The 24850-nt window shown below is 55.4% G+C and overlaps 3 protein-coding genes across 3 annotated transcripts; 1 reads left to right on the top strand and 2 right to left on the bottom strand.

Moving 5' to 3' along the window:
* The first annotated feature begins 403 nt into the window (after positions 1–403).
* On the top strand, positions 404–8452 carry LOC118638859. The gene is made up of 5 exons (XM_036274988.1): positions 404–431; positions 3907–4107; positions 7367–7513; positions 7863–7980; positions 8179–8452. Exons 1-5 carry the CDS (start codon positions 404–406, stop codon positions 8450–8452), a joined length of 768 nt encoding a protein of 255 aa, XP_036130881.1.
* A 777-nt stretch (positions 8453–9229) lies between these two features.
* On the bottom strand, positions 9230–14463 carry KLK1 (kallikrein 1). Its single transcript, XM_036274097.1, has 5 exons — positions 14418–14463; positions 12552–12708; positions 10955–11241; positions 9922–10058; positions 9230–9385 (listed from the first exon to the last, which is right to left on the bottom strand). Exons 1-5 carry the CDS (start codon positions 14461–14463, stop codon positions 9230–9232), a joined length of 783 nt encoding a protein of 260 aa, XP_036129990.1.
* A 2737-nt stretch (positions 14464–17200) lies between these two features.
* Positions 17201–21854, bottom strand: KLK15 (kallikrein related peptidase 15). The gene is made up of 5 exons (XM_036274106.1): positions 21815–21854; positions 19056–19209; positions 18497–18780; positions 17930–18066; positions 17201–17353 (listed from the first exon to the last, which is right to left on the bottom strand). Exons 1-5 carry the CDS (start codon positions 21852–21854, stop codon positions 17201–17203), a joined length of 768 nt encoding a protein of 255 aa, XP_036129999.1.
* Positions 21855–24850: the final 2996 nt, after the last annotated feature.

The following is a 24850-nucleotide window of genomic DNA, read 5'->3' as shown; positions in this document are numbered from 1 at the left end:
ACTTTCCATGGGACTGTGGGTAACTGATGAAGGGTCTTGGGTCTCATCTTGGGTGTTGTTGGGATCTTCTGGAAGGAGATCTGACTGGCTGGTCTGTTGGCTAGATTGGGGCTTCTGGGACATGTGGAGGTGCCGGGCAACAGTCCCCAGCTGCACTCAACAGCCTGCCAACTGCCTCAGCTCTTCTTTCCAGGCACCTCTATGGCTACCTGGAAGCTTGTTGGTCTCTCCTGGGGTTCAGGCGTTGTCTCTTGAGGTTTGAATATCTTTGTCCCTTCTTCAGTGCTTCTTGGTCTCCCCTATTGTTCAAGGCAGGCCGCAGGGCTTCAGTCTGGCCTGTAACTGGGGGTGGGGGGAGGTTCCATGACAGTTGGAGGGGTTCCAGGAAGTGAGGACACTGGCCATGGACTCATCCATCACGTTAGACCTGTGTGAGTGACATGGGGTCTGGGCAGGGTCAGGATTGGGTCACGAAGAGGTCAAAGCTGGATTAGAGAGGTGTCAGGACAGGGCAAGGGTGGACTGGGGGCAAGGGAGCAATCTTAGGGTGGAGACAGCAGGGTGAGAGAAGGGTTAGAATGGGGTCAGGACTAGGTAGGGCTGGGTCAGCAGTATCTCTGAGATCAGTTCTTACAGTCTCTAGAGACCCTAAGGTCTGAAGTTACAAGTCCCTTTCCTACCTGCCCCACCCTGCACCCCTTCCAGGGCCGTCTCTGAATCCGTTTCATACCTTTATTTAACGCCTCTCCTTTTCCCTGTCTCTCCTGGCTCCCTTTCTTTCTTTGTCTCTGTCTCTCATCACCTTTCCCTAAGGCCTCAGGGACCCAGAGAAGATGGGGCTGTTCCCTCCCCTCGAAGTCCTACAATTCACAGCTTAAGAAGGGCTGGAGAGGGGCCCCCGGGGGTGCAGGTGCCCCAACTCGTACGTGCAGCCTTTCCCGTCAGGAGTGAGGAAATTGTTGCAAACTGTTTCCTTCATCCTTTCCTTTGTGATGATCTTTTGAAAAACAGGAATGGGCCAAAAAGGTGAAGGGATTAAGAAGTGCAAATTGGTTGTTACAGAATAGTCAAGGGAATGTAAAGTACAGTATAGGGAATATAGTCAATAATATTTTAATAACTATATATGGTGTCAGATAGGTGCAAGATTTATTGGGATGATCACTTATTAAGTTATGTGACGTCTAGCTAGTCACTGGGGTGTACATCTGAAACTAATATAATAATGTGTATCAACTGTGATTAAAAATAAAAAATGATGGAAAAAAAGAACCAACCAACCACAATAATAAAAATTAAAAAAAAAAACCTGTTCTGGCTGGTTTTGCTCAGCGGTTAGAGCGTCGAGCCGCGGACCACAGAGTCCCGGGTTCAGTTCCCGCTAAGGGCATGTACTTCTGCTGCAGTTTGTCCTCGGCCCCGGTTAGGGTCTTGTGGGTGGCAACAACTCCATGTGTCTCTCTCAGATCGATGTTTCTCTCTCTCTCTCCCCCCCCTTCCACTCTATCTGAAGATAAATGTACAGGTGTCCTCGGGTGAGGATAACAAAACAAAACAAAACAACCCTATCAACCTTTATATCTTTAATTACATGACTACCCATTTAACAACTCTATACCTCTGTTTCTTTATCAGTCAATGGATTTGTTATGAGAGTGAAACAGGTTAATAGCATGTAAAAGCACTTAGAATTCATTGTGATAAAAATCTGTTGGTTTTTGTTGTTAATCCTCACCAGAGGGGAGATATATATATTCTCACCCGAGGACATTTCCTCGTTTTTTTGTTCAAATAGGGTGGGAGGGAGAGAGAGGAAGAGAGAGAGAGAGAAACATCGACGTGAAAGGGACACATCGAGTGGCTGCCACCCACACGACCAACCAGGGCCGGGGACAAACTGCAACCGAGGTACGTGCCCTTAGCGGGAACCGAACCGGGGTCTCTCTGGACCGCAGGCCGACGCTCTAACCGCTGAGCAAAACCAGCCAGGGCCTGAGGATATTCTTTTGCATTCATTTTTAGAGTGGAAGAGAGGAAGGGGGGGAGAGAGAGAAAGAAAGAGAGAGAAAGTGAGAGAGAGAGAGAGAGAGAGAGAGAAATATGGATTGGTTGCCTCCCACACACACCCCAACCAGGGTCAGGATTGAACCTATAACCAGGTACGTGACCTTGATGGAGAATGGAACCCATGACCCTCTAGTCCTTGGGCCGACACTCTAACCACTGAGCACGCTGGCCAGGGTAAAAAAACTGTTGATTTTTTTACTCTTTACAGATATTGATTTTGATTCTAAAAGCTTCTTTTCCTATCCCCCGAACACCTCCCTGAGTTCCTGACCCGTGTGCCCAGCTTCCTCTGAGGTCCACATTGAGATGTACCATCGAAGAAGAGAAAGGAGTGGCTATTACTGGGCCCCATTAATGTCCCCGTCCACCTGTTTCTTCACACATTCATGCACGACTCCTTTTACGTGAAAATAGCAAAGGCTGTGTACCAGGCGATGGGGGTACAGCAGGGAACACTAAAGATTTGTCCTCTGTCCTCATGGAGGTCTGTCCAGGAAGACTGGTAGGAAAAAAACCCCAGTAATATAACGAATGACAAGGCCGTGAAGAATTGCACATTGGCCCTGGTAAGAGTTGCTCAGTGGGTGGGCCATCAACCCCCGCACTGAAGAATCACAGGTTTGATTCCCAGTCATGGGCACATACATGAATTGCGGGTTTGATCCCCATCCTGTTGGGAGCATGTGCAGGAGGCAACTAATCGATGTGTCTCTCTCACATCAATGTTCCTCTGTCTCTCCCCTTCCCTCCCTTCTACTTTCTCTTAAAAAATTTTCTTTTCTTTATTGATTTTTAGAGGGAAAGGGAGAGAGAGATGGAAACATCAATGAGAGAGAACATTGATTAGCTGCCTCCTGTATGCTCCCCACTGGGGATCGGGCCCACAACCTGGGTATGTGCCCTGACCGGGAATTGAACTGGCGACCTTCTGGTGGGTCACCACTCAACTACTGAGCTACACTGGCCGGGCCCTTCCACTTTCTCTAAAAATCAATGGAAAAAGTATCCTTCAGTGAGGATTAAAAAGAAAAAAAAAAGGAATTTCCCATTGTACTCTAACAGCTGGGTGTAACTGAGGCTGGGTATGGGGGCGTGTCAGGAAAGGAGATGAGGAGGAAGTGAGTGGAGGAAGTGACACTGGAGCTGAGGGTGAGTCGGGCAGTCTGGGCAAAGGTGGAAGGGGAGAGTCCCGGAGAGAAGAAACAGCCAGAACTGTGTGGAGGTGCCCAGGTAGGAAAACTCTTGGTGTTTGGAGGAAACTTGTGAAGTCTAGTATGACCAGAGGTAAGTGAGCGGGGGGGGGGGGGGGGGGGGGCAGGTTGGCAGGATCACAGGGCCTTGGTGAATATGGGGTGCAACCCGTGTTCACTCTTTTTGATACCGTGGGTCTTGTCCTCGTGAACATACTTTAGAACCCGTGTCACTGTTGTGGGTGTCCTGGGTTGGGATTTGCGACAGCGAAGGAGGTAACGGGATAAGGTTGAGAGTGGGGATGGTTCTAGGGTTTGGGGAATAGGAACTGGAGGATGGGGTTGAGCTTGAAATGGGGTTTCGGGTGGGGGATGAAGTGGGCATGAGAGTGAGAGTCAGGAATGGGGTTGTGTTTGGGGTTAAGGACAGAGAATATTGCGGATGGCACTGGGCCGTGAATGGTGCTGGATGAGTCAGGAACAGAGATGGGGATGAGGTTGGGATCAGGTTTGGGTGGAAGGGGTTTGAGAACGGGGTGAAAGGTGAGGTTTGGGTAGGGATGGAGGATGGCTGTGGTTGGGGTGAACCCTAGGATGCAACAGAGAGATGCAGGCTGATCCCAATCCCCAGAACTCGATTCTTCCCCAGTGGACCCAGACTATTTCTGGGAAGAGGACAGAAAGTTCATCCTGCGGGGCTGGTCCCTCGTCTTCAGCATCCTTGCCACCCTGATGACGTTCAGCATAGTGGATGGGCGTATGGTGTACCTGACAGGCTCCTACACCGGCTACGTGGGACTCTGGACCAACTGCAGGAGGCACCAGTGTCCCAGCTTTGGCGAAGTCACTGGTCAGTGGGGCCATGAACAGGCATGGGGCATTCTGGAGGGGGCTCTCTGGAGATTGTCAGGGGCAGGGATCTTTAGGCGTCCTCCGGGGGAAATCTTTACCATCCTGAGAAAAGGTCTCTTTTGGAGAGTCTCTGAAGGCCTTGTGAGGGGGTCTCCTGGAGTTTTTTTTTTTTTAATCACCACTGAAGAGAGAAAAGAGCTGATACATTTCAAAAAAACTTTTCCCTTTATTGATTTTAGAGAGAGTGGAAGTGAGAAGGAGAGAAAGATAGAAACATCAATGAGAGAGAACATTGATTGGCTGCCTCCTGCATGCCCCCCACTGGGGATTTGGCCCACAACCTGGGCATGTGCCCTGATGGGGAATCGAATCGGCGACCTCTTGGTGCATGACTTGATGCTCAACCACGGAGCCACACTGGCCGGGTTAGTTCTCTTTTTAAAAGCAAATCACCATTTATTGAATGCTAATATGAATGTACATAGCTTTATGGTTGGCATCTAAAACAACAACAACAATAAAAACCCAAAAAAACAAAACAGATTACAAAGGTGTTTGCTTTTTATTTTATGATGAAGAAATTCAGCATTTTTAGGGAGTTTAATTTCTCCCCTTTGCCTCTGTGACTTTACTGACTGCTTCTCAGCTCCAGGAAGCTCTTCTCCCTCTAGATTTTGGGTGAACATGCAATTCTGATTTTGGGGGTGGGGGTGTTTGCAATTTTGGTGGGTGGTATGCAGGCAGCACAGGTCTCTCCACAGGTCTGTGAGAAGCCTGTGGAGGAACCCATGAATTAATCAAGCATCTTCAGGTCACAAGGGACAGAAACTAACTTGAACTAGCTTGAGTGAAAAACCGATGCCCCCTCCCCCCAACTGCCAAAGGCTGGGAGATGGAATGTTCTCAGGCATGGCTGAATTCAGGGGTCCAAGTGATCACATCAGGCATCACTGTCTGTTTCCAGGCTACTTGGATTGGCTTTATTCTCAAAGCTTCATGGAGTGGCAGCCGGGATGTAGTGAGGAAAAGAAATCATTCTAGATGCGTCAGAGGAAAGTAACTCTGGATAACTGGTTTCATGGGTAACAGAAGAACTGAGAAGCCAAGTAGGGAACGGTGAGGCAAAGCAGGAATTAGCAACTCAGGAAATGACTGCACCCCTAGAGCAGGACAGAGAGGAGGTGGTATTAACAGGGCTCAGAGGCTGGAGCCATCTGGAGGGTATAGCGGTGGCCACTATCACAGAAGACATGCGGTGGCTGCTGAGGCAGAGAGACAGGTGGGGGATACATATCCTGGCTTGTCCCCTCCTCCCAGAATGATGCTTCTGCCATTGCCTCCTGTTAGCCAAAGCTGACAAGCCAGTGAACAAAGGAGGCTGGGCAATGTAGCCCTTGCAGTGCAGAACAGGGAAGGGTGGGGAATGGAGCTGAATGCAGACCAACTAATAACTGGCAGAACTGCTAACAACTTGGGTCTCAAGTCCAGCAGGAAAGAAATGCAAAAAGTTCCCGTAAAAGCCCTGGCTGGATGGCACCCACACCCCCAAGCGAGCCTGGTGGGCCAGAGCAATGCAATGCACTGATTGGCTTATAAAAGGGGCTGAGAGTGGGGAACAGGTAGGAGGGTGAAATGCATGGTGGGAAGGTAAGCCCTAAATGTCCACTCTGTCTGAACAAACACAGAATGGGCTGGTCTCTGGGATGATGACAGCCAGTGTCACCTCAACTCTCCTTCTCTGTCTGCCTTTCTTTTTTAGTTTTAGTCTCTCAGGTCTCTCATCCCACCAAGGAGGCTGGGAGCGTGGCTCAGGCAGCTCCAGGCTCATACTGCTATAGACTAGGAGGGAGAGCTGTCCCCGACAACTTCTTTTAGAAAATGTCTCAGGCCCGGCCGGTGTGGCTCAGTGGTTGAGCATTGACCCATGCACCAAGAGGTTGCCAGTTCGATTCCCAGTCAGGGCACATGCCCAGGTTGTGGGCCAGATCCCCACTGCGGGGTGTGCAGGAGGCAGCCAATCGATGTTCCCTCTCATCGATGTTTCTATCTCTCTCTCTTTCTCCCTTTCTCTCGCTCTCAAATCAATAAAGAAAAAAAAAAATTTAGAAAATGTCCCAGGGCAGAGCTGTGAACATGTGCTCACTTTTGGGCCAATCAACCCCTTCTGGGGCATGGGGCACTATGATTGGCTCAACTGGAGTCACATGACAACCTCTGAGGCCCACCCAGAGCACAAGGTCTGTCTTGAGAAGCCCTCAAGGTAGATTATGTGATTGATTCAGAGATCACCATTGCTATCCTGTATACAGGAGTAAACTTTTGCTTGCTGGTTAGGTGTTAGGGGCGGAGAGTTTGCCAGAAACAGAGCACATGGAGTCTTAGCTCATTTGGCTGCAACAGTCTTGCACTGTTCAAAGGCAGGCAAAGTAGGAAGGGGCTAAGAGGAGAGATGTAATTCTCAGAAGGAGCCGAAAGCCTTATTGAAACTGTGGTTCTGCAGTGAGTGTGATGACATCTTTCAGGTACACTAATTTTAGAGTATTGTTAAGTTCTTTTTTTTTTCTCTTGGTGTGTGTACATCTGTGTGTGTGCTCTAGGGGATGTGGGCAGTGATGTGGAGAATGGGGTGACATTGGGGAGGTTCTGGGGTGTGAACGGGGTCACCGGGGGACCTAGGAGTGTGAGTTGGAGAGAAGTAGAAGGACCCTGAGATGATTCGAGTGTCTTGGATAACTTTGAGGGTGCTTTTGGATGTGTCTGGGGAGTGATACTGAGGATATTGCAAGTTGCTGTGGGACATCTTTTGGGAGTGTGAGTAGGGTGACTTTAGAGGTGTCTGTGGGGGTGACTCTAGAAATGATTGAGATGATTCTGTGGAGTGACCTTGAGAATGTGCCTGGAGGTGATTCAGGGATCATCTGTGGGGTGACCTTGGTGGTATGATTATGAGGGTGTCTGGGGTTGACTTTGGGGTGAATGGGGGTTGATTTGGGACAACTTTGAGGGTGTGAGTGGGGATGATTTTAAATTTACAGGTGCCCAGGTGCCTTTGTGAGTGGCAGTGGGTCATTCTGGGATTTCTAGGAGGTGACTTTGGCGATGAGAGTGGGCGTGACTTTGAGGGTGTCTGTAGTCAAACCGTGGGGGTCCTTTGAGGGTGCTGTTCATGGGTGTCAGTGGGGCTGCATTTGGAGGTTGACCTTGGAGAGTGTCCGGGGATGACTCTGGGACAATCCTCCTCCTGCCCCCACCCCCAGTTCTCATCCACATGAGCATGGGCTTCATGATGTTGGCCCTGCTCCTGTATGTCATCCTCCTCCCCGTCATGGGCCTCTCCTTCCGGCCAGTCTTCCGCCGCCTTAGCAAGACTGACCTTGTCTTCAGTGTTCTCAGCCTCAGCACTGGTAAGTGTTGGCTTGGGGGAAGGGGTGCCCTCCCCATCCCGGCGTCTGTCCCTGGGGCCTAGGAGTGTGAGTGGGGGTGAGTTTTTGTCCTGCAGGCTGCCATCTTTGTCCTGCGCCTGGGTCTGTCTTTGAAAGTTTCTTGTGATCTCTGCCTACTCTCACGGTTCTCCGTTCTCTGCCTTTCTCAGTTGGGGTCAGTGGGTGGAGGATCTTCCAGGTATCCCTGTCGTGTGTGTGTGTGTGTGTGGGGGGGGGGGGGGCTCGTGAGAGGTTGTCCTGTCTCCTCTTTTTGGGGGTTCCAGGGTACCTGTCTAGTCTTGTGTCCATCTCTGGCCCCACCCAAATGCAGGGCTCCTGATTATTCTCAGCATGACGCTCTTTGTAGTCAACTTGCGGATGCTGCACCCCAGGCCACAGATATCCTACCTGGTGACCACCTACCTATGCTGGGGCGCCGGCGTCTTGATGCTATGGACCGGTGAGGGCGGGGCCTCGGAAAGAAGGGGCGTGGCCTAGGCAGGGCAAGGGGCGGAGCCCGGGAAGAACCCTAGGCTGGGCCTCGGGTTGGATGGGGGCGGACCCAAGGGGAGGTCGGCCTAGAGGAACGGGGCGGGGCCTATGGCGGGGCTCGGAGTCCAGTGGCCCACCTAGCCCCTCCTCCCCAGGAATCCTGAACTACTTAAACCACGTCGGCCTGTGGAGCCGCGCGTCGGAGTCCTGGCATCGGCAGATGAGCTATCGCCGGAGGGCCACGCGGCTCAGCTCCCTGGGGCTCATGAGCAGACAGCAATCAGACGCAAATCCCAAGCTAAAGATGAACCAGCCCGGTTTACTCCGGCACGAGGGGACCCCCGCCCAGCCTCTCTAAGCACTTGTTTCTCAGACACTGCGGGGCTCGCCCCCCTCACAGTGGTCACGCGGAAATCAGACCTAGGTTGAGGGCCCACTCCCTAGGAACATGCCACGCCCTCCCAGGACTGTTGACAAAGCCCGGACCCTCAAGCTTGGGCCCACCCTTTGCGACTCTGTTCCGGTCCACTGAGTCCTCACCCTGCCCCCACCCCATGAATCAGACGGCTCTCCCTCTGGTTATGCATAGCCGGTGGGAAGGGTCCTGTGGGTGTGGCCCCGCCTTCATCCGAGCTAGGCCACGCCCCTACCCTAGCTAGGTCACGCCCCTGACGTCCAGCCCTCGCAAGCCCCGCCCCAAAAGCCACGCGTCATCGTCCTAACTCCTCCCCCTTCGGAGGGCCAGCCCAGTCCCTGGAGGTCTATTCCTGTCTACTGGTGAACAGGACCCTACTCAGCTTTTGATGTAGCCCCACCCCAGGAAGGTGTGGCTTGCAATAGCACCTCTCTGCCCCTTTCCTGGCTACCCCGCCACAATAAAGAGTGGGCTCCACCCAGGCTCTCTGAGTCCGAACTTCCATTGCATCCTCTCCCTTGGGGCAGGGTCAGGCCCAACTTGTGCAAACCAATCCGGAGTCCCTGCCTCCGTTCTCTGCCTGTTTGTCTACACCTGTCTCTGCCCGTCCTTCCCCTGTCCATTACTGCATGCCCCCCTCCGTGAGACTGGGGGGGCTGTGCAGGCTCCAGCCTGGCCCTGGTGGGTCCTGGCCCAGGTGCTCAGGGTCTGGGAGGTCAGATGACACCCAAACATGATGCAAATTTGATGCACATTTAGTTTTAATGGGGGCAGGGACAGGGCAGAGACATTCAGGAGTGGGCTGCCATGGTGTCCTTGATCCAATCAAGGAGGGCTATTAGTTTGGTGAAGACACCAGGCTTATCGGGCCGGGCACAGGGTGTGTGGCCCCATGACGTGATTCCTTGAAGCATGCCATCGCAGATCAGCGGGCCGCCTGAGTCACCCTGCAGCAGGGAGAGAGGAACACGGTGAGGTCCGCTGAGGCTTCAGGTTCTGCCGGCAGACCTGTGCCCAGCTCTAGGGAAAAACAATTGTCTCCGGAGTCCACTCCCAGAAGAAGGTGGGCAGGATTCCAATAGAGGGGACAGCGGGTTGAGTTCTAGACAATGAGGGTGGGACGTCAGAGTCCAGGTTCTGTATGGGGGGTAGGACCCAGGAGTACGGTCCCTGCAGGGAGGAGAAGTGGGATCCATCTACAGGACCCTCCCACCACAGGGCTCATCTCAGATATCACCTCTCAAGCAGCTTTCTCTGGCTGGACTGTGAATATGTGTTAGGAGGAAGGAGATGCATGGGACACCCGGACGGGTGTGTGGGAAGGAAAGGGTGTGGGAGGGAGGGAGCTGGAGCAGTGTGGGGGGGGGACTGTGCTATATCTGGGCAGCCTTGGAGACAGCTGCTTGGAGAGCTCTCAACCCCAGGCCAGAATCTGAGTCCCCTCCCCCAGCACTCTGAGGCCCAGGGGAACAGGTTGGCTCACCGAGCAGGTGTCCTTGCCACCCTTCAGGTGTCCAGCACACAGCATGACATCTGTCACCTTCTCGGGATGGGCTTTGGCACACTTTTCGTTGGGCAGGAGTTCGAGGTCCACACACTGGAGGTTATCTGGGAACTTGACTACAGGCCAGGAAGAAACCTGACTGCAGCCTATACCACCTGGCTCCTCGGCCCTCCTCCCCCAGACCAGGAGTCCAGGCCCCCAGCACCTCCTCCCTCAGACCCAGGAGTCCAGGCCCCCAGCCCCTCCTCCCTCAGACCCAGGGGTCCAGGCCCCCAACCCCTCCTCCCTCAGACCCAGGAGTCCAGGTCCCCAGCCCTCCTCCCTCAGACCAGGGGTCCAGGCCCCCAGCCCTCCTCCCTCAGACCAGGAGTCCAGGCCCCCAGCCCCTCCTCCATCGGACCCAGGAGTCCAGGCCCCCAGCCCCTCCTCCCCCAGACCCAGGAGTCCAGGCCCCCAGCCCCTCCTCCCCCAGACCCAGGAGTCCAGGCCCCCAGCCCCTCCTCCCTCAGACCCAGGAGTCCAGGCCCCCAGCCCCTCCTCCCTCAGACCCAGGAGTCCAGGCCCCCAGCCCCTCCTCCCTCAGACCCAGGGGTCCAGGCCCCCAGCCCCTCCTCCCTCAGACCCAGGAGTCCAGGTCCCCAGCCCCTCCTCCCTCAGACCCAGGGGTCCAGGCCCCCAGCCCCTCCTCCCTCAGACCCAGGAGTCCAGGCCCCCAGCCCCTCCTCCCTCAGACCCAGGAGTCCAGGCCCCCAGCCCCTCCTCCCTCAGACCCAGGGGTCCAGGCCCCCAGCCCCTCCTCCCTCAGACCCAGGAGTCCAGGCCCCCAGCCCCTCCTCCCTCAGACCCAGGGGTCCAGGCCCCCAGCCCTCCTCCCTCAGACCCAGGAGTCCAGGTCCCCAGCCCTCCTCCCTCAGACCAGGGGTCCAGGCCCCCAGCCCTCCTCCCTCAGACCAGGAGTCCAGGCCCCCAGCCCTCCTCCGCCCCCAGGTGTCTGGGCTCCGGGCTGGCATACATGGATATGGTTCAATGCTGCCCCAGCCAGAGGCATAGCAGGTGCTCCCCAGTTGGGGCGCCTCGGTGGGCAGGTCCAGGACCTTCACGGCGTCTGTTATCTGGGCGGGCTTTGTCAGGCGGAGCAGCATGATGTCGTAGCTGTAGTCTTCTCCTGGGTAGGTGGTGTGGTTCTTCAGGAAGCTCAGGTTGAACTGAGGGTGTGGGAAGCTCTCACTGACCTGGACGTACTGTGCTGTGTCTTCATGGTCAAACAGGTTGTGGCGACCCAGCCAGAGCTGGTAATTGCTGGGGAGAGAGGGGGATGAAGGGGATGAGCAGAGAGGAGGGGGAAAGGGAGATGGGGCAAGGCAGCATGGGGGTGAGTCCCAAAAGAGAGAAAAGAGAAACAAGAGGAGAAACAGAGAGAACGTGAAAGATTCAGAATCGTGGGGAAAGAGACGGCGAGAAAACCACAGGATGCGACAGTGTGGAAGCCTTATCCAGGGGCAAAGAGAAAGGGAGTGAAGAAGAGAACTTAAGAAGGTACAGGCAACGGCGCAGAGAGGGAGACAGAGAAGGAGGGAGCAGCAAGGAGGCACGATGAGGAAGAGACAGAGTCGGAGAGAAACAGACGAACCGAAGAAGCAGGAGCGGAAGAACAGAGGGAGGGAGGAGAAGGGGAGACAGACCAAGGGAGGAAGGGCTGGAGGAAGTGAAGAGATAAATGAGAAATGGGAGCAGAGGAGGCCAGAGGGTGACAGAGCCTGAGGGACCCAAGGGAGTGAGGACAGGAGGGGGCGGGGCTGGGGGAGGGGCCTGTGGCCAGCTCAGCAGCAGCTGGGGCTGTGGGGCCGGTTCCCCAGCAGGCGGGGGGCCTGGCCCCCAGCCCAAGGTCAGCGGCCCCCTTCCCTTCCAGCACCCTTTCCTTCCTCTTGTCAAGTCCTCCCTCCTCCAGGGCGCTCACCCAGCTCCAGCTGCAACCAGCCCTTCCCTGTGTGCCCCGGGGGAGGATGGATTGTCCTGGAGGGTGGGGCTGAGTATGTGAGAAGCCCCCACACATGTTGGGGACAACCCTTTCTTTCCTCTGGGGCTCCCCTTCAGTCCCATTCTGGGTCGGGGTACACAGTAGTGATGGGGAGAGGGAGTAAGGCAGACACACACACACACACACACACGCGCACAGACAGAGCAGAGAGCTGGAGGGTGAGCCACACAGGGACAGAGATGGCAGCAGAGTAACCCGGAGATAGACAGAGTCAGGGAGAGACACAGAGACATGGAGACAGAAAAGAGAGGGAGCCAGAGACAAAAATCACAGTCACAGAGATACACAGCAGAGCCAGTTACCACGAGACAGACAGGACCGAGGAAGACAGAGAGACAGTCATAGGAGGAGAGACAGAGACAGACTCAGGCAGCCGTGGGAGGGTTCCCTGGGGTCGCCCTCTCCCAGCCCTGCTTCTCTCCTGTGACCCTGGACCACGACCTTCCTTTCTGCCTTAGGTCCCCTACCTCCCTTGAGGTTGTCTGAGGGGACAGTGCTAGCTGCCGGTCCTGTGGCAGCACAGACGCCCCTGCCCCAGACCCCGCTGCCCCAGTCCCCCACCCCTACTCACTCGTTTATGCAGTGGGCAGCTGTGAGCACCCACTGGGGGTGCACCAGGACGCCCCCGCACTGGAACTGGCTGTAGTGATACAGCGCCGCCTGCCAGGGTTGGGGATCCTTACACTCCCAGCCCCCTACAACCCGGGACTGGATGGGGGGCGCGGCGCCTGTGGAGAGGGGTTGAGTCAGGGTGGTTAGAGGGGCCAGCAGGCCTGGATGAGGAGAGGGAGCTGGGCTAGGGACACACAGGGACAAGGGGACCGAGGACCAGGGTCTGAGGACATGGGCAAGGGGTGTTGGGAAGTGCCCAGAATTCTGAAGGCTCGGAGCCGGTGGGTTGGTGGCTGGTCCCAGGTGGGGAGCCCTTACGGTGAGAGCAGAGCCAACACCATCAGGTGTGGGGCGTGGGCTTTGTGGGTGGTTTGGGGTCTTGGACGGCGGGGGGACAAGAGGCTGTGGGTTTTGAGAGGGGAAGCCAATGTTAAAGGTCTCAAGAGAGCAGCTCAGAGGCTGGGGAGAAAGGCGGAGGGTCCAGGGGCGTCCAGTCTGATGAAATGGTTTGGGGCTGGGTTCTCAGGCCTTCTGGAAAGGGTGTGGATTTGGGGAGTCAGGTCTAAGAGGCTAAGAAGCGCACCTGAGAATTGAGGCTGATGGGGGTTCCAGGTTGGGAGAATTCTGGGTTCCGGGCCAAAGAGGAGCAAAAAGGGTACAGCTGGGAGAGGGAGCCTGTAGGGTTTGTGATGCTGGAAACGGGATGGCGTTCTAGGAGGGGGGGGCCCTGGGACAGGGTGGGGGCCAGGCCTGGGAGGGGGTCTAAAGGAGGGAGAGCCTGTGATAGTCATTCTGGGATCAGGTGGTTCTATAAAGACGGGGTCCCAGTCAGCGGGTACTGGGGGACCTGGGGTGCCTTGGGAGCAACGCCAGGACAGGAATGAAGAAAGAGGCATACCAGGGGCCACGCAGCTGTGGGAGGACAGGGAGGACCCACGTGGGGTTTCTGAACCCCACGTTGGGGTACTTGGGTGAGCTGGGAAGGCATTGGGGATCCTGGGGAGGGGTTGTCCCTGAAAACCAGGGCTGTGCAGCGGCACAGGGGGGAGGCAGGTGGAGGGGGGTGCAGCTGGGGAAGGATGGACATTCTACAAGGAAGCAGCTCTGGATGTGGGGGTTCTGGGTGCTTCTCCCGGAGGAGAAGGCTGGGGCTGCTGGATGGTGGTCCCTGGGCAAAGCATCAGGGAAGAAAGATGTTTACAGAACCCCCATAGCAGGATGGACTGCCCACCTGGTCATGGACCAGAAAGTTTGTTTTGGAAGAAGCAGAGGTGCCTGATGGAATCTGGGGGGTGTCCTGGAAGGATTGGGGAGACCAGATGCCAGAGACTGGAGGATCCGGTTGAGAGCAGACAGCTGGATGGGAAACATCTCCAGGGAGGGGTAGGATCTGGGGACTCAGGTGCCCGACTATTGGGCCAGAGAGATCTGGAGGGATAATTAGGGGTGATCAGGGTCCAAGGGTCTGGTGATATTGGGGGGCTCTTTGGAAGAGTTGGAATCCCCCAAAGAGAGACTGAGGTGGCCCAGGATGCCCCCTTGGTAACGGGGCTCAGGTGGGATCTGGGTGGGGAAGAGTAGAGTGTTCTGGGGGTTCCTGGGAGGTGGCAGGACCTTGAGGGGGAGTGAGGACTGTGGGGAAGGTAAGGAGGAAGAGGGGCTGGGAGAGAGAGGGAAGAGCCTGGTGCCCTGAGGGTTGGAGGGGCACAAGCTGGGGTGCTGGTGGGAGGGAAAGGACTGATTATGATATTATATGGGGGGTGGGGGTGAAGGCAGCATGAGCGTCAGGGCCGGCTCCCCTCCCACATCTTCCCTGCTGTCTTACCAGTACGGGCCAGGAACAGGGCAGAGCTCAGGACCAGGAACCACATGGTGGAAGAGCTGTCCTGGGGCCGGCAGGTGGTGAGCCTTTAAAAGCCCCTAGGGCCCCGCCCCCGCCCTGCTGGCCCCTTTCCTGCCGCCTGGGGGCTGGACACCTCCTCCCACCCCAGGGCTGCGGCGGGATGGGAGAATGAGCACCTGTTGTCCCATAGGCCCTCGACTGGGCTTGCGCGGTCAGACAAGCCGTCCTGGGGCCCAAGCCAGTCAGGGCCAGGAGCTCCTGGGGCTTGTTCTTGGGGACAGAGCCAGTAACGATGTGATAGGCAGTTAGACAGACATAAGCAGGGCAAGGACAACGGGCCAGGTGCAGAAGGTCACCCCCGGTGTAGCCTTTTTATCTCTTCTCCCCTAGCAGATCGCTGGTCATGAGGTTCGACCCCCTGAACTTTTCCTCCCTGGAGAGAACATCTAGGCCTCAGTTATGTGTCAGCTCCAGGACCAGAAAAGCAGCAAAACCAGAGAAGTGATGCTCTGGCTCACGTCGGGACCAGCTGCATTGACTAATGACCCCCTGCCCCGCTGCTGAGCAGTCCGTGAAGACTATGACCCTGAAAGGACACACCTGGGAAACTGATGACTATGCTGCCGAAACTCTCCCCCAAGACCTCGCCTAAGATTCCCCACCTGCAGAGAGGGAAAAAAAAAGCCCTTAGGATGGGGGACTCAGCCCTGTGCTGTCCCTCTGGGGAGCACATCCTGCGCCTTCCCCTTCCTTCTCTTCTTCCCTCTCGGGCCTGCCTCTCCTAAACTCTGAGGGGCCCTGCAAGACTTGCAACCAGGGGAGCGATAGGCAGCGGCAGCTCATCCCGGGCTGACCCCCTGCACCTGTCTCCAAAGCCCCCTTTTCTCTGACTTCCCAGTGAGCTAGGCAGTACAACCTAGGCTCTCCTGTTGCTTCTTCTATGCTAAGCCCTCCCTGTCTCATGTCCACAGCTTTATTATTATTATTATTTTTTATCATCCTCACCCGAGGACATTTTTCCATTTTTTGTTCAGATAGAGCAGGAGGGAGAGAGAGGAAGAGAGAGAAACATCGACGTGAAAGGGACACATCGAGTGGTTGCCACCCGCACAACCAACCAGGGCCGGGGACAAACTGCAACCAAGGTACGTGCCCTTGGCGGGAACCGAACCCGGGTCCCTCCAGACCACAGGCCGATGCTCTAACCGCTGAGCCAAACCGGCCAGGGCTCATGTCCCCAGCTTTAATGAACGTCCCGTCCGAGTGTGCTTTTGCTGCGGCCAATAAATTCTTACTGGCTTTGCTGCGCTTTGTCTTTTGACTGACACCTTAGCCGAGGTCTCGTCGTCTTGCCGGTAACAAGGGTAGGTGGGGGAGTGAGTGGGAGCAGAAACAGGAGTGGAGAAATCACTGACCCCTCAATACAAAGCCTGATATTTCTGAACCCCAAGTAAGGCCGCATACCCCAAGACCCAGTGCACCTTCAAACACCAACGTTGGGGCTCTGATTTCCTTCTCCCCGCACTGCTTGGAGCCAACACGCCAACTTCTCAGCTTCCAGATGCCCTCGAAATACACGCTTTGGCTTTCAGACCGCCCAGATCCTGCATTCCCAGACCCAGGATCCAGGTCCCCAAATCTAGTGTCCTCTCATAAAATCTTGGGGTACCCATTTCAATTCTAGCACCCCCTGATCCAGGAATACAGAGTTTCAGTGGTCTCCCTGAATGTATTCCCTGGCATTTCAAAATTCATTGTTCCCCCAAGCAATGTTGGGAACCCATTACCCCTCCCCCGACTCCTTGTTCCCCAGATCTGGAGGCTCAAGGTCATGTCCTCCAAAGTCTCAGGAATCCCGGACTACCTGCCTTCCAAGGGTAAGGGCATCCTCGTCACAAATTCCAATGTCCCCTCTCCCGACAGAATCGATAGGTCTCAGGGGCCAGAGTTATGTACTTCAACATTTAGCAACCTTGAAAATCGCATTTTGGGGATCTCTGAAGAGAATACAAAACTAGATTCCTGCAGCCTCCATGGTAAACCCATAGGTCTGACATGTTCTCTTGGCTCTTCAGCAAAATCAAAGCAGCTCTCGGGGTCTTAGCCTCTGCTGTAGGTCGGCAACCTGCCTGTGGAAAGGAGAATATTTGCCATGGCTACCAGGAGGCCCCAAACTAAACCTTGAAGAAAAAAAAAATGAAGCCATTCTTGATCATCTAGTGCATGCTGGGTCCTTTCACTGGGGTCCAGAGATATAGGGGTCCAGTGCCAGGCCCTGTGTGAATTAGTTCACGTGGATTTCCTCATTTAACCCTATGAGGTGAGCAATACGAGGATCCCTGGTTCCCAGATGGGGAAACCGAGGCTGAGCGAGGTTGAGTCTTTTGCTCAGGGTCACACCCCTGACCCCATGTGTTGAGTGAATGGAGCCCTGCTTCAGGCTCTTTCTCTTCCCCCAGGGACCAGGGCAGGAGGTGCACAACAACCGTGCACATTGGATCTGGGCCCCCCACCCAGTCTCTGGTTCCCAGGTCCCTTCTTCCCCAGAAGAAAGTCACAGAAACTTTTTCAGAGGAACGTGCGTCAGTGCTGTTATCTTGGTGCCGAACAGGTAACCTTGAGCACCTCAGACAGGACAAGCCCTTGGCTAACATCGGGGCCCTGGGCAAATGGGGTCTTTGGGGGATGACTCAATTCTGTCCCGCGTGAGGATGGAGTGGCCCAGGAGAGTCTGCTCAGTCTGAGACACAGGGGTAGGCCAACAGTCAGTTCCTCTTCATGGTGTTTCTGATCCACTCCAGGTAGCTGCACACTTTGGTATAGACACCGGGCTTGGTGGTAGTGTCGCAAGGGACATCACCCCAGGACACAATGCCTTGCAGGATGCCTCCACAGACCAGGGGTCCCCCGGAGTCACCCTGCGGGGAGAAGGGGAAGCTTGAGCGAGAAGCTTCAGATCTAGTGTTCCCTACCCCCATCTAATCACCACTCACAGTCTCGGTCAAAACCCACCCCCACCCCATCTCAACTCAACACAACCCAGTTGAACCCAAACCAACCCAACCCCAACTCAACACAACTCAGCTAACCCACGTCCAACCCCAACCCGACTCTACCTCTTTCCCATTAAAAATCAAACCAGACCCACATCCATTGCCATGTCTTTTGCGCCCTAAATAAAGTTTACCCCGTCCCCAATTCAACTTCAACATATTTCCTATCTAACGTCAAACAAACCCATTCCCATTCTCAACTCCAGCTCATGCCATCCCAACCCGACCACCTCATCGTCCACCCCAAACTCAACCCCAACCCCAACCCACCACCCTCTTTAACTCCAACCTCACCCCCATTCTAACTCCATCTTCCTGCTCCATCCCCAGACCTGTCCCCAGTATCTTCTCTGGGTCAAAGCGAGCAAGCACACCTGACCCTAGCCCAACTCCCAAACCTGTCCCCTGTTGGTTTGGGCATGGTCCCCTCTTGACTCTGACCTCACAGGAGTCCGTGCCTCCGCCTTCCACACCTGCACACACCATGGTGCTCATCAGGTGCCCTGGATAGTCCTTGTTACAAGATGCGGTTGAGATGATGCTGATGTTGGCGCAATGCAATGTGTCCGGGAGATCCACTGGGGAGGACAGTGAATGTGGAGAGAACACATACATTTTCAAGCCCCGTGCTCTGGCCGGCATAGCTCAGTGGTTAGAGCATCTGCTTGTGCACCAGATGGTCTGGAGTTCTATTTCAGTCAAGGGCATGTACCTGGGTTGCAGGTTAAATCCCGGGATCCCCAGCCCTGGTTGGGGGCATGGGGAAGGCAACCAATCCATGTGTCTCTCTCACATCAATGTTTCTCTCTCTCTCTCCCTCTCTCTCTCTCCTCCTTCTTCCTCCCCTCCACTCTCTCTAAAAATTACTTGAAAAAAATATCTTCAGGGGAGGATTCACAACCACCACAAAACCAAACAAAACATGTTAGGCCTTTTTTTCCTCCTCCCAAGAGCCCTGGAGGATAGGGTCCCTGGAGGCCCGACATCCAGCTCCAACCTTTCACGCACCTTGTGACTGGGAGCTTCCTGTGCTCCCAGACTCATAATTAGACACCAGGCCCCAGCCGGACACCACGCAGGACTCGCCAGGTTGGGGGCAGCGCATGGGCAGCGACACGGGGCGCACTTGCCGGGAGAGGCGCGCGGGCCGCGTTAGCCGCAGCAGCATCAGGTCGTGGAGATGGGTGCGAGCCACGTAGCCCGGGTGCGAGACGACGCGGGAGACTGTCCGCAGCTGCTCTCTGCCGTCGCTTTTGCGGAGGTTGTGCTCCCCCAGCCGCACCCTCAAGTTGCTGAGCGGGCTGGGATCATCCGCGAGTGGAGGGAGGAGCAGACGGAAGAATCAACCAGCGGGCAACCTGGGGCCCCTTGACGCTTCGCAGATCTAGATGCCCCGTTAGCCTGGCCTCAGAGCTCCTGCCTTCCAGGGACCCAAGTGTCCCTAGGCACCCCACAGGCGGAACTCGGTCCTCAGGCTCCAGCTCTTTCCTCCCCAGGGTCCGAGCTTCTCAGCTCCCCAGACCCTTCCCTCCGCGCCCCCGCAGCCCCCGGAGCCCTGCCTTCATACCGGGTCTGGCAGTGGGCTGCGGTCAGCACCCAGTAAGGGGAGACGAGGGAAGCACCGCAGTTGAAGCGTCCACGGTCGAACAGGGCCACTTGCCAAGGCTGGGAGTGGGGCTCACACTCCTCACCCTTCAGCACCTTGCCATTGTTCTGCGCCGCTGGGAGGGGAGACGGGGGGGGGGGGGCGGGTGTCAGAGTCCTTTTCCTAGCACCCCACACCTCCCCTGCACCCTGCCCTCACTATGTAGTTTTCACCTGCGCCTCCCCAACTTCTTACAGATTTTTACGCACTGCCTTCTCTCTCGCTTTCACGACTTTTTCTTATTTTCTCCAGAACGGTGCCCCTGTCCCCGGCCCCCGTGCATTTCCCACAGGACTCTGGGAGACAGAGGACAGGGAAGGGACCAAAGGGCAAGAAGTCCCCTGTCATTGAGAGTGGAGACAAGGACACTGGGTACAGTCTGGACAGGTGGTCACTCCACTCAAAGTCACGAGCTGTCACAGACCTCAAATGGATGACACACAGTCTTGGCTGCAGAGCCTGGACATCTCAGCCAAATGCAGTGTGTCATACATACAAGGTCACAGACATGACCACGCAAGGTCACGGGCAAGCAAACCGGCATGTGGCTCTTCCACAGGTGGGAGCGGACACGGGCAGCACTTGAAGCCGGAACACACTTGCGCACATGTGAGTTGCAGCTTCGCGAATCACAGTGTAAGGGGTTCATATGTGGGTAGGAATATGGACAATTAAGACGTGGGCACGTGTGTGAGTGCAAACACACACACGTTCACAGACACAGGTTTGCAAACAGAAGACCCAGACTGGGTCTTCTTGCACATGGGATCTGGACATACAAGGTGGGGTCTTTCATAAAGGTACATGTGGAGACACACTGATATGTACTCAGCATCCCCCCTCCCCCCCCGGCAAAACTTGTCCACAGACATGGGTCTATAGAACCGTGGTTAAATTCCGAGTGATAGAGTAGCCCCCACCCCCACCCCCACTCCCACTCCGCATCCAAGCATATTCTCTGTGAGACTCTGAGCAAATCATTTGACGTCTGTGCCTCTGTTTCCTCATCTGTAAAATGAAATTGTTATCAGAACTGAACAGGTGTGTGTGTGTGAGAGATGCCTGACATATTGTGACTGCTTCATAAATATTAGTTACTTTAAACAAAGGACTCGCAGACTTATTTATGCAGACATAACGTGTGGATGTTCAGATTGTGGACGTGAATTTAGCCAAAATAAGTCAAATGTATGACTGGACCCAGATAAAGATAGTCAAGGTCAAAACTGGGACTCATCCCCAAGGCACTGTGTGGAGATTCAAACACTCAGATGTGGACCCACTAGGTCATCTAAACAGGGCAACATCTGGACATGGGTCTGGGTATTCAAGGTCAAGGACATATAGCCGGGGACACAGGCAACCAGGACAGGACATATTTATCCATCTCTAGATCAGCACCCATGTCAGTTGCTTGGTGTTCAAAGTCACTCATCAGGATGTGGACACACAGAGCCTTGGACCCCCCCCCCCCCCATAGCACCATGCACAAGGGCATCAACAAAGATGTTTCAAGGTAACAGGACCACGACCCCCTACATTGGGCACATGGATATGTCCCCTCAAGGTCACAGCCAGGCACACAGTTACACTCACACTGGGGCAGGGTTTCACAGCCAAGACCAAGTGCCCACACTCTGCCCACTAGGGTTGGGAACCAGGCCAAGAGCCCTGGCAAGGTAGGGAGAACTCAGATGAGGTGGACAAGGGGCTTAACAAGGGGAGGGTGGGGTTGTCCTTCAGAGAAGGGCAGAGGGTGCCGGCTGAACAGCTGGGCACCGAGGCCGCACCTGGTCAGTCCAAGCCGGAGGAGGGCGGAGGCCCAGCCGGGTGCAGCAGGCAGGCGGGAGGAGGGGAGGAGAGAGCACGGACAGAGCCCAAGGGGACGCTGGCAGCAGGGGTGAGGGGAGGTTGTAGGGGCCCCCAGGGGCGAGAGGGGTCATGTGTGTGTGGGAGTTAATGAAAGTCCACCCTCGACTCCTCCAGGGTAGAGGCATCAGGTTACAATTAATTTCTTCATGGGTGGTAGATGAATATGTTCTGGAGTTTCTCCTGCCACCTTGGGTCACCTTGACCTAGTGGCTGCGCCCGTCTGAGTCGCAGCCCCCTGCTCTGTCGAATGAGGCCAGTAGCCCACTGCACAGTGCTGTTTCCTGGGTCAGAGGAGCGTCCCTAGTGCTGAGCGCCGTGCCTGGCCTGGCCTGGGCACCAGGCAAAGCCGGCACACCCTGCAGGGCACTCCCCTGGGCCGGCTCCTCCGAGCACCCACACATCTGTTGTTACCTCCACGGGACACTTTGGTTACCTGTCGCAGAGGCATTATGTGACTAGAAAGTGGCAGGGCCTAGAGAGGTGAAGCCATTTCCTCAAGGTCACACAGCCGGAAAGGGGCCCCCTCAGAACTCAAACTCAGGTCTGTGACACCGCAGGGCTGTGTCTGTTGTCATGGGCTGTGAGGGGCTCCACGGGGCATGGACACTGACAGCTGTCGCCCGTGGAGTGAGGACTCAGAGGTATCGCCAGGTGGCCGAGGTGGGGCGGAGGTGAGAGAGGAATCATCAGATGGTCTCTGGGTAAGGGAGGGGCTGGCGGATTGCGGGGGCCCGGATATGCTCGGGATGGGGGAGGGCTAGGGGGCACCCCACTCCCACGGCCCCCCACCTGACCTGGGCCCTCCTCACCTGCCGAGGTCAGCAGGAAGGAGAAGATGAGGAACCGCATTGTGCAGGAAGGACCAGGGCTCTGCCGAAGTCTGGCGAGGGGAGAGAGTAAGTAACCCGGGTGAGGCTGCACCCTCTTGCCCCCATCTGGAGCCCTCCAGACACAAACTGATCCTACCAGCTGCTTAAGAAACTTCTTCTCTCGCCCTGGCCGGTTTGGCTCAGCGGTTAGAGCGTCGACCTGCGGTCCAGAGAGACCCGGGTTCGGTTCCCACTAAGGGCATGTACCTCGGCTGCAGTTTGTCCCCGGCCCTGGTCGGTCGTGCGGGTGGCAGCCACTCGATGTGTCCCTTTCACGTCGATGTTTCCCTCTCTCTCTCTTCCTCTCTCTCCCTCCCACTCTACCTGAACAAAAAAATGGGAAAATGTCCTCGGGTGAGGATAAAAAAATAAAATAAAAATAAATAAAATAAAATAAAAAAAAAGAAACTTCTTCTCATCATCCTCGTTCCCCACCCCCATCCCCAGCCTGCTCTTTCTCCCGGCCGGTGTCCAAAGAATCTGCTGTTCCTCCAGGCATCAGGCACCAGGCATCAGTCACCAGGAAAAACTCCCAGGTGCCCTTCTAAGCCTGTCAGACCCCAGCACTGTTCTACCCGCCCCTCGATCTCTCTCCATCTCCAAGGCTCTGGCTCAGGCACATTCTCTCTCCAGACCCTGTATCCAGCTTCTTGGGTTCTCCGCAATCCGCCCTCCCCCTGCCTCAAGTTTGTCCTTCCGCTGAAGTTCCCAGCCTACATGATCCCACAGGGTCTTTCTGCACCTTGAGTTGACCATGTCCACTCCTGCTCACAGCTCTCATGAATCTTAGTGTCCCCAGGATAAAGTCCCAGGCCCCCAGCCTCACTTTTGAGGACATGGGTGCCTCCTCACATTGCAGCCTTTCTGGTTGGGTCTCTCATGACCCAACCCTCTAGACACAGAAGCGGATCCTTCCATTTTCCTTCCTGCAATTCCATGCCTCCGTGCCTTTGCTTGGGCTGTTCCTCCTTCTAGGTGTGCCCTTCCCCTCAAGGGCCACTGCCTCCCTGAGGCCTTTTCTGACCCCCCTCCCTGTCAGTGGTGTCTGCCTCCCCCACCAGACTTAGAACTCCCTGAGGGGGCCACCAGCTCTGCCCAGCAACCTTCCGAATTCATCCCCCAAATTCATATTTCCCTCTGAGGCTCAGCCCCTTCTTCAGGAAGGCCTTGATGTCTAACCCTTGTCGCTTCGGAGCCTCACAGCCCAGATCCCCAGGAATGCTCAGGGTGGGTTCTCCTTGTGTCCCCTGCTCTGCCCAGCCTGGGGCCTGGCACATGACATGCCTCAGGGAGTTGCTGAGTTGACCTGAACCTGTGATAACTCCTGACTCTGTTCTTGGCTTTGGTTCAAGGACTTTCAGGGACATCCTCCGGATTCACCCCATCTCCCTCCCCTGCACCCCTCCCTCCGCAGGTCTTTCTTGCGTCTCCAGGACATTTTCTTGGTTCAGGTTCAACTTGGGATCCCAGTAAAGGACACATGGACCTGCCCGGGTGTCCTTGACACTCAAGTCCGTCAGGGTAGTCCATGTGTCTCTCTCAGAGCAGACTGTGTCTCCCCTCATCCCCCTGACTCCTGTCCCAAAGACCTTACCCCCTCCAGATCCTCCAGCAGCAGCTGGGGCAGCTTGGATGCCACGAGAAGGGGAGCAGGCACCCGAACGCCTGAATTTATAAGCTTGTAGCCCCACCTGGGTCCGGGGAGGTTGGGGAGGGTGGGGTTGGAGGCGGCTGAGACTCAGCTTTACGGGCTGGACGCCTAGGTGGCTGGTGGGGTGGGGGGTGAGGCCAAATAAACATTTATTAGGCTGAAACTTTGGTCTGAGTCTACAAGGAGGAATTTCCCCACCAGGAACTGCTTCTCAAGGGGGAGGAGGAGGCAGGATGCAAGAGTTGAAAGTTGGAGATCACAATGTAGAGCCAGGATTCCAGAGTCTGTAATCTGGAGTTGAGATCTGGAGTGTAGAAACTGGAGTCTCGAGTCATACTTCTTTTTTTTTTTATTCTCACCCGAGGACATTTTTCCATCTTTTGTTCAGATAGAGTGGGAGGGAGAGAGAAGAAGAAGAGAGAGAGAGAAACATCGACGTGAAAGGGACACATCGAGTGGCTGCCACCCGCACGACTAACCAGGGCCGGGGACAAACTGCAACCGAGGTGCATCCCCTTAGTGGGAACCGAACCTGGGTCTCTCTGGACCGCAGGCCGATGCTCTAACCGCTGAGCCAAACTGGCCAGGGTTCGAGTCATACTTCTTGTGCCTGGAGTAGGGCTCTGAATCTTGAATTTTGGACCTGGATCTGGAGTCCCAACTTGGATGCCCCAGTTCGGAATTCTGAACCCCCAATTCGGAATCCTGCATCTTTGATTTCTGATGCTAGGTTCTGGTTCTGGGTCTGGGTCTCTAATTCTGGATCTTGGATTTCGAATCCAGATCCCCAATTCTGGACCTGGAAGTCTAGACCTCTCAATTCTGGGTTCTGGGTCTTCGATTCTGGACCTGGACCTCTGGCTCTAGATTCTGGACCCAGCTTTCTGATTGTGGGTCTTTGATTCCGGTCCTCCAGTTCTGAACTCTGAATTTTGGGATCTGGAGCTGGGGATTCATGCCCTGAGGTCTGGAGTGTGAATTCTGGAGCAGTTTGTGTTCTGGGGTTTGGGTCTGGAATCTGGATTCTGGAGTTGGGCCTTTGAGTGACAAGTCTTAGCGTTGGGTTCTAGATCCTGGGCCTTCGAACCTAGTATCCAAACTAGAAGTCTGGAGTCTAGCATTTGCGATCTAAGACTTGAGGTCAGAAACCTTCATAACTGCTGTGTGAAGGCCGGAACCTGGAGTATGAGTGGTAGGTTTTGGGTTTTGGAGTTTTGGAGCCTGGATCCTAGAGTCTAGGTCTGGATTCTGAGATTTCATTGGGTTCCCTTTGGAATGTGAAGTTTGGAGTTTTCAAGCCACATGGTCTATTTAAGAGGCGAGAC

The sequence above is a fragment of the Molossus molossus genome, unplaced genomic scaffold, assembly GCF_014108415.1.
Source record: "Molossus molossus isolate mMolMol1 unplaced genomic scaffold, mMolMol1.p scaffold_m16_p_21, whole genome shotgun sequence".
NCBI classification, from domain to species: Eukaryota; Metazoa; Chordata; class Mammalia; order Chiroptera; family Molossidae; genus Molossus; species Molossus molossus.
Note: the sequence above shows the minus strand (reverse complement) of the source record. Positions and strands in the feature narration are given on the sequence as shown.

Bases quoted from the DNA above. Each gene is read 5' to 3' on its own strand.
- KLK15 (XM_036274106.1), bottom strand. From the start codon at position 21,854: ATGCGGTTCCTCATCTTCTCCTTCCTGCTGACCTCGGCAG. The intron at 19,210-21,814 runs GTGAGGAGGGCC...CTCCCCTCCCAG, and splicing joins CTTCCTGCTGACCTCGGCAG to CGGCGCAGAACAATGGCAAG. The intron at 17,354-17,929 runs GTCAGAGTCAAG...TTCTCCCCGCAG, and splicing joins GAGGCACGGACTCCTGTGAG to GGTGACTCCGGGGGACCCCT.
- LOC118638859 (XM_036274988.1), top strand. From the start codon at position 404: ATGGACTCATCCATCACGTTAGACCTGT. The intron at 432-3,906 runs GTGAGTGACATG...ATTCTTCCCCAG, and splicing joins ATCCATCACGTTAGACCTGT to TGGACCCAGACTATTTCTGG. The intron at 7,514-7,862 runs GTAAGTGTTGGC...ACCCAAATGCAG, and splicing joins TGTTCTCAGCCTCAGCACTG to GGCTCCTGATTATTCTCAGC.
- KLK1 (XM_036274097.1), bottom strand. From the start codon at position 14,463: ATGTGGTTCCTGGTCCTGAGCTCTGCCCTGTTCCTGGCCCGTACTG. The intron at 12,709-14,417 runs GTAAGACAGCAG...CCCTCTCCACAG, and splicing joins CCTGTTCCTGGCCCGTACTG to GCGCCGCGCCCCCCATCCAG. The intron at 10,059-10,954 runs GTATGCCAGCCC...CCTGGCCTGTAG, and splicing joins CAGCATTGAACCATATCCAT to TCAAGTTCCCAGATAACCTC.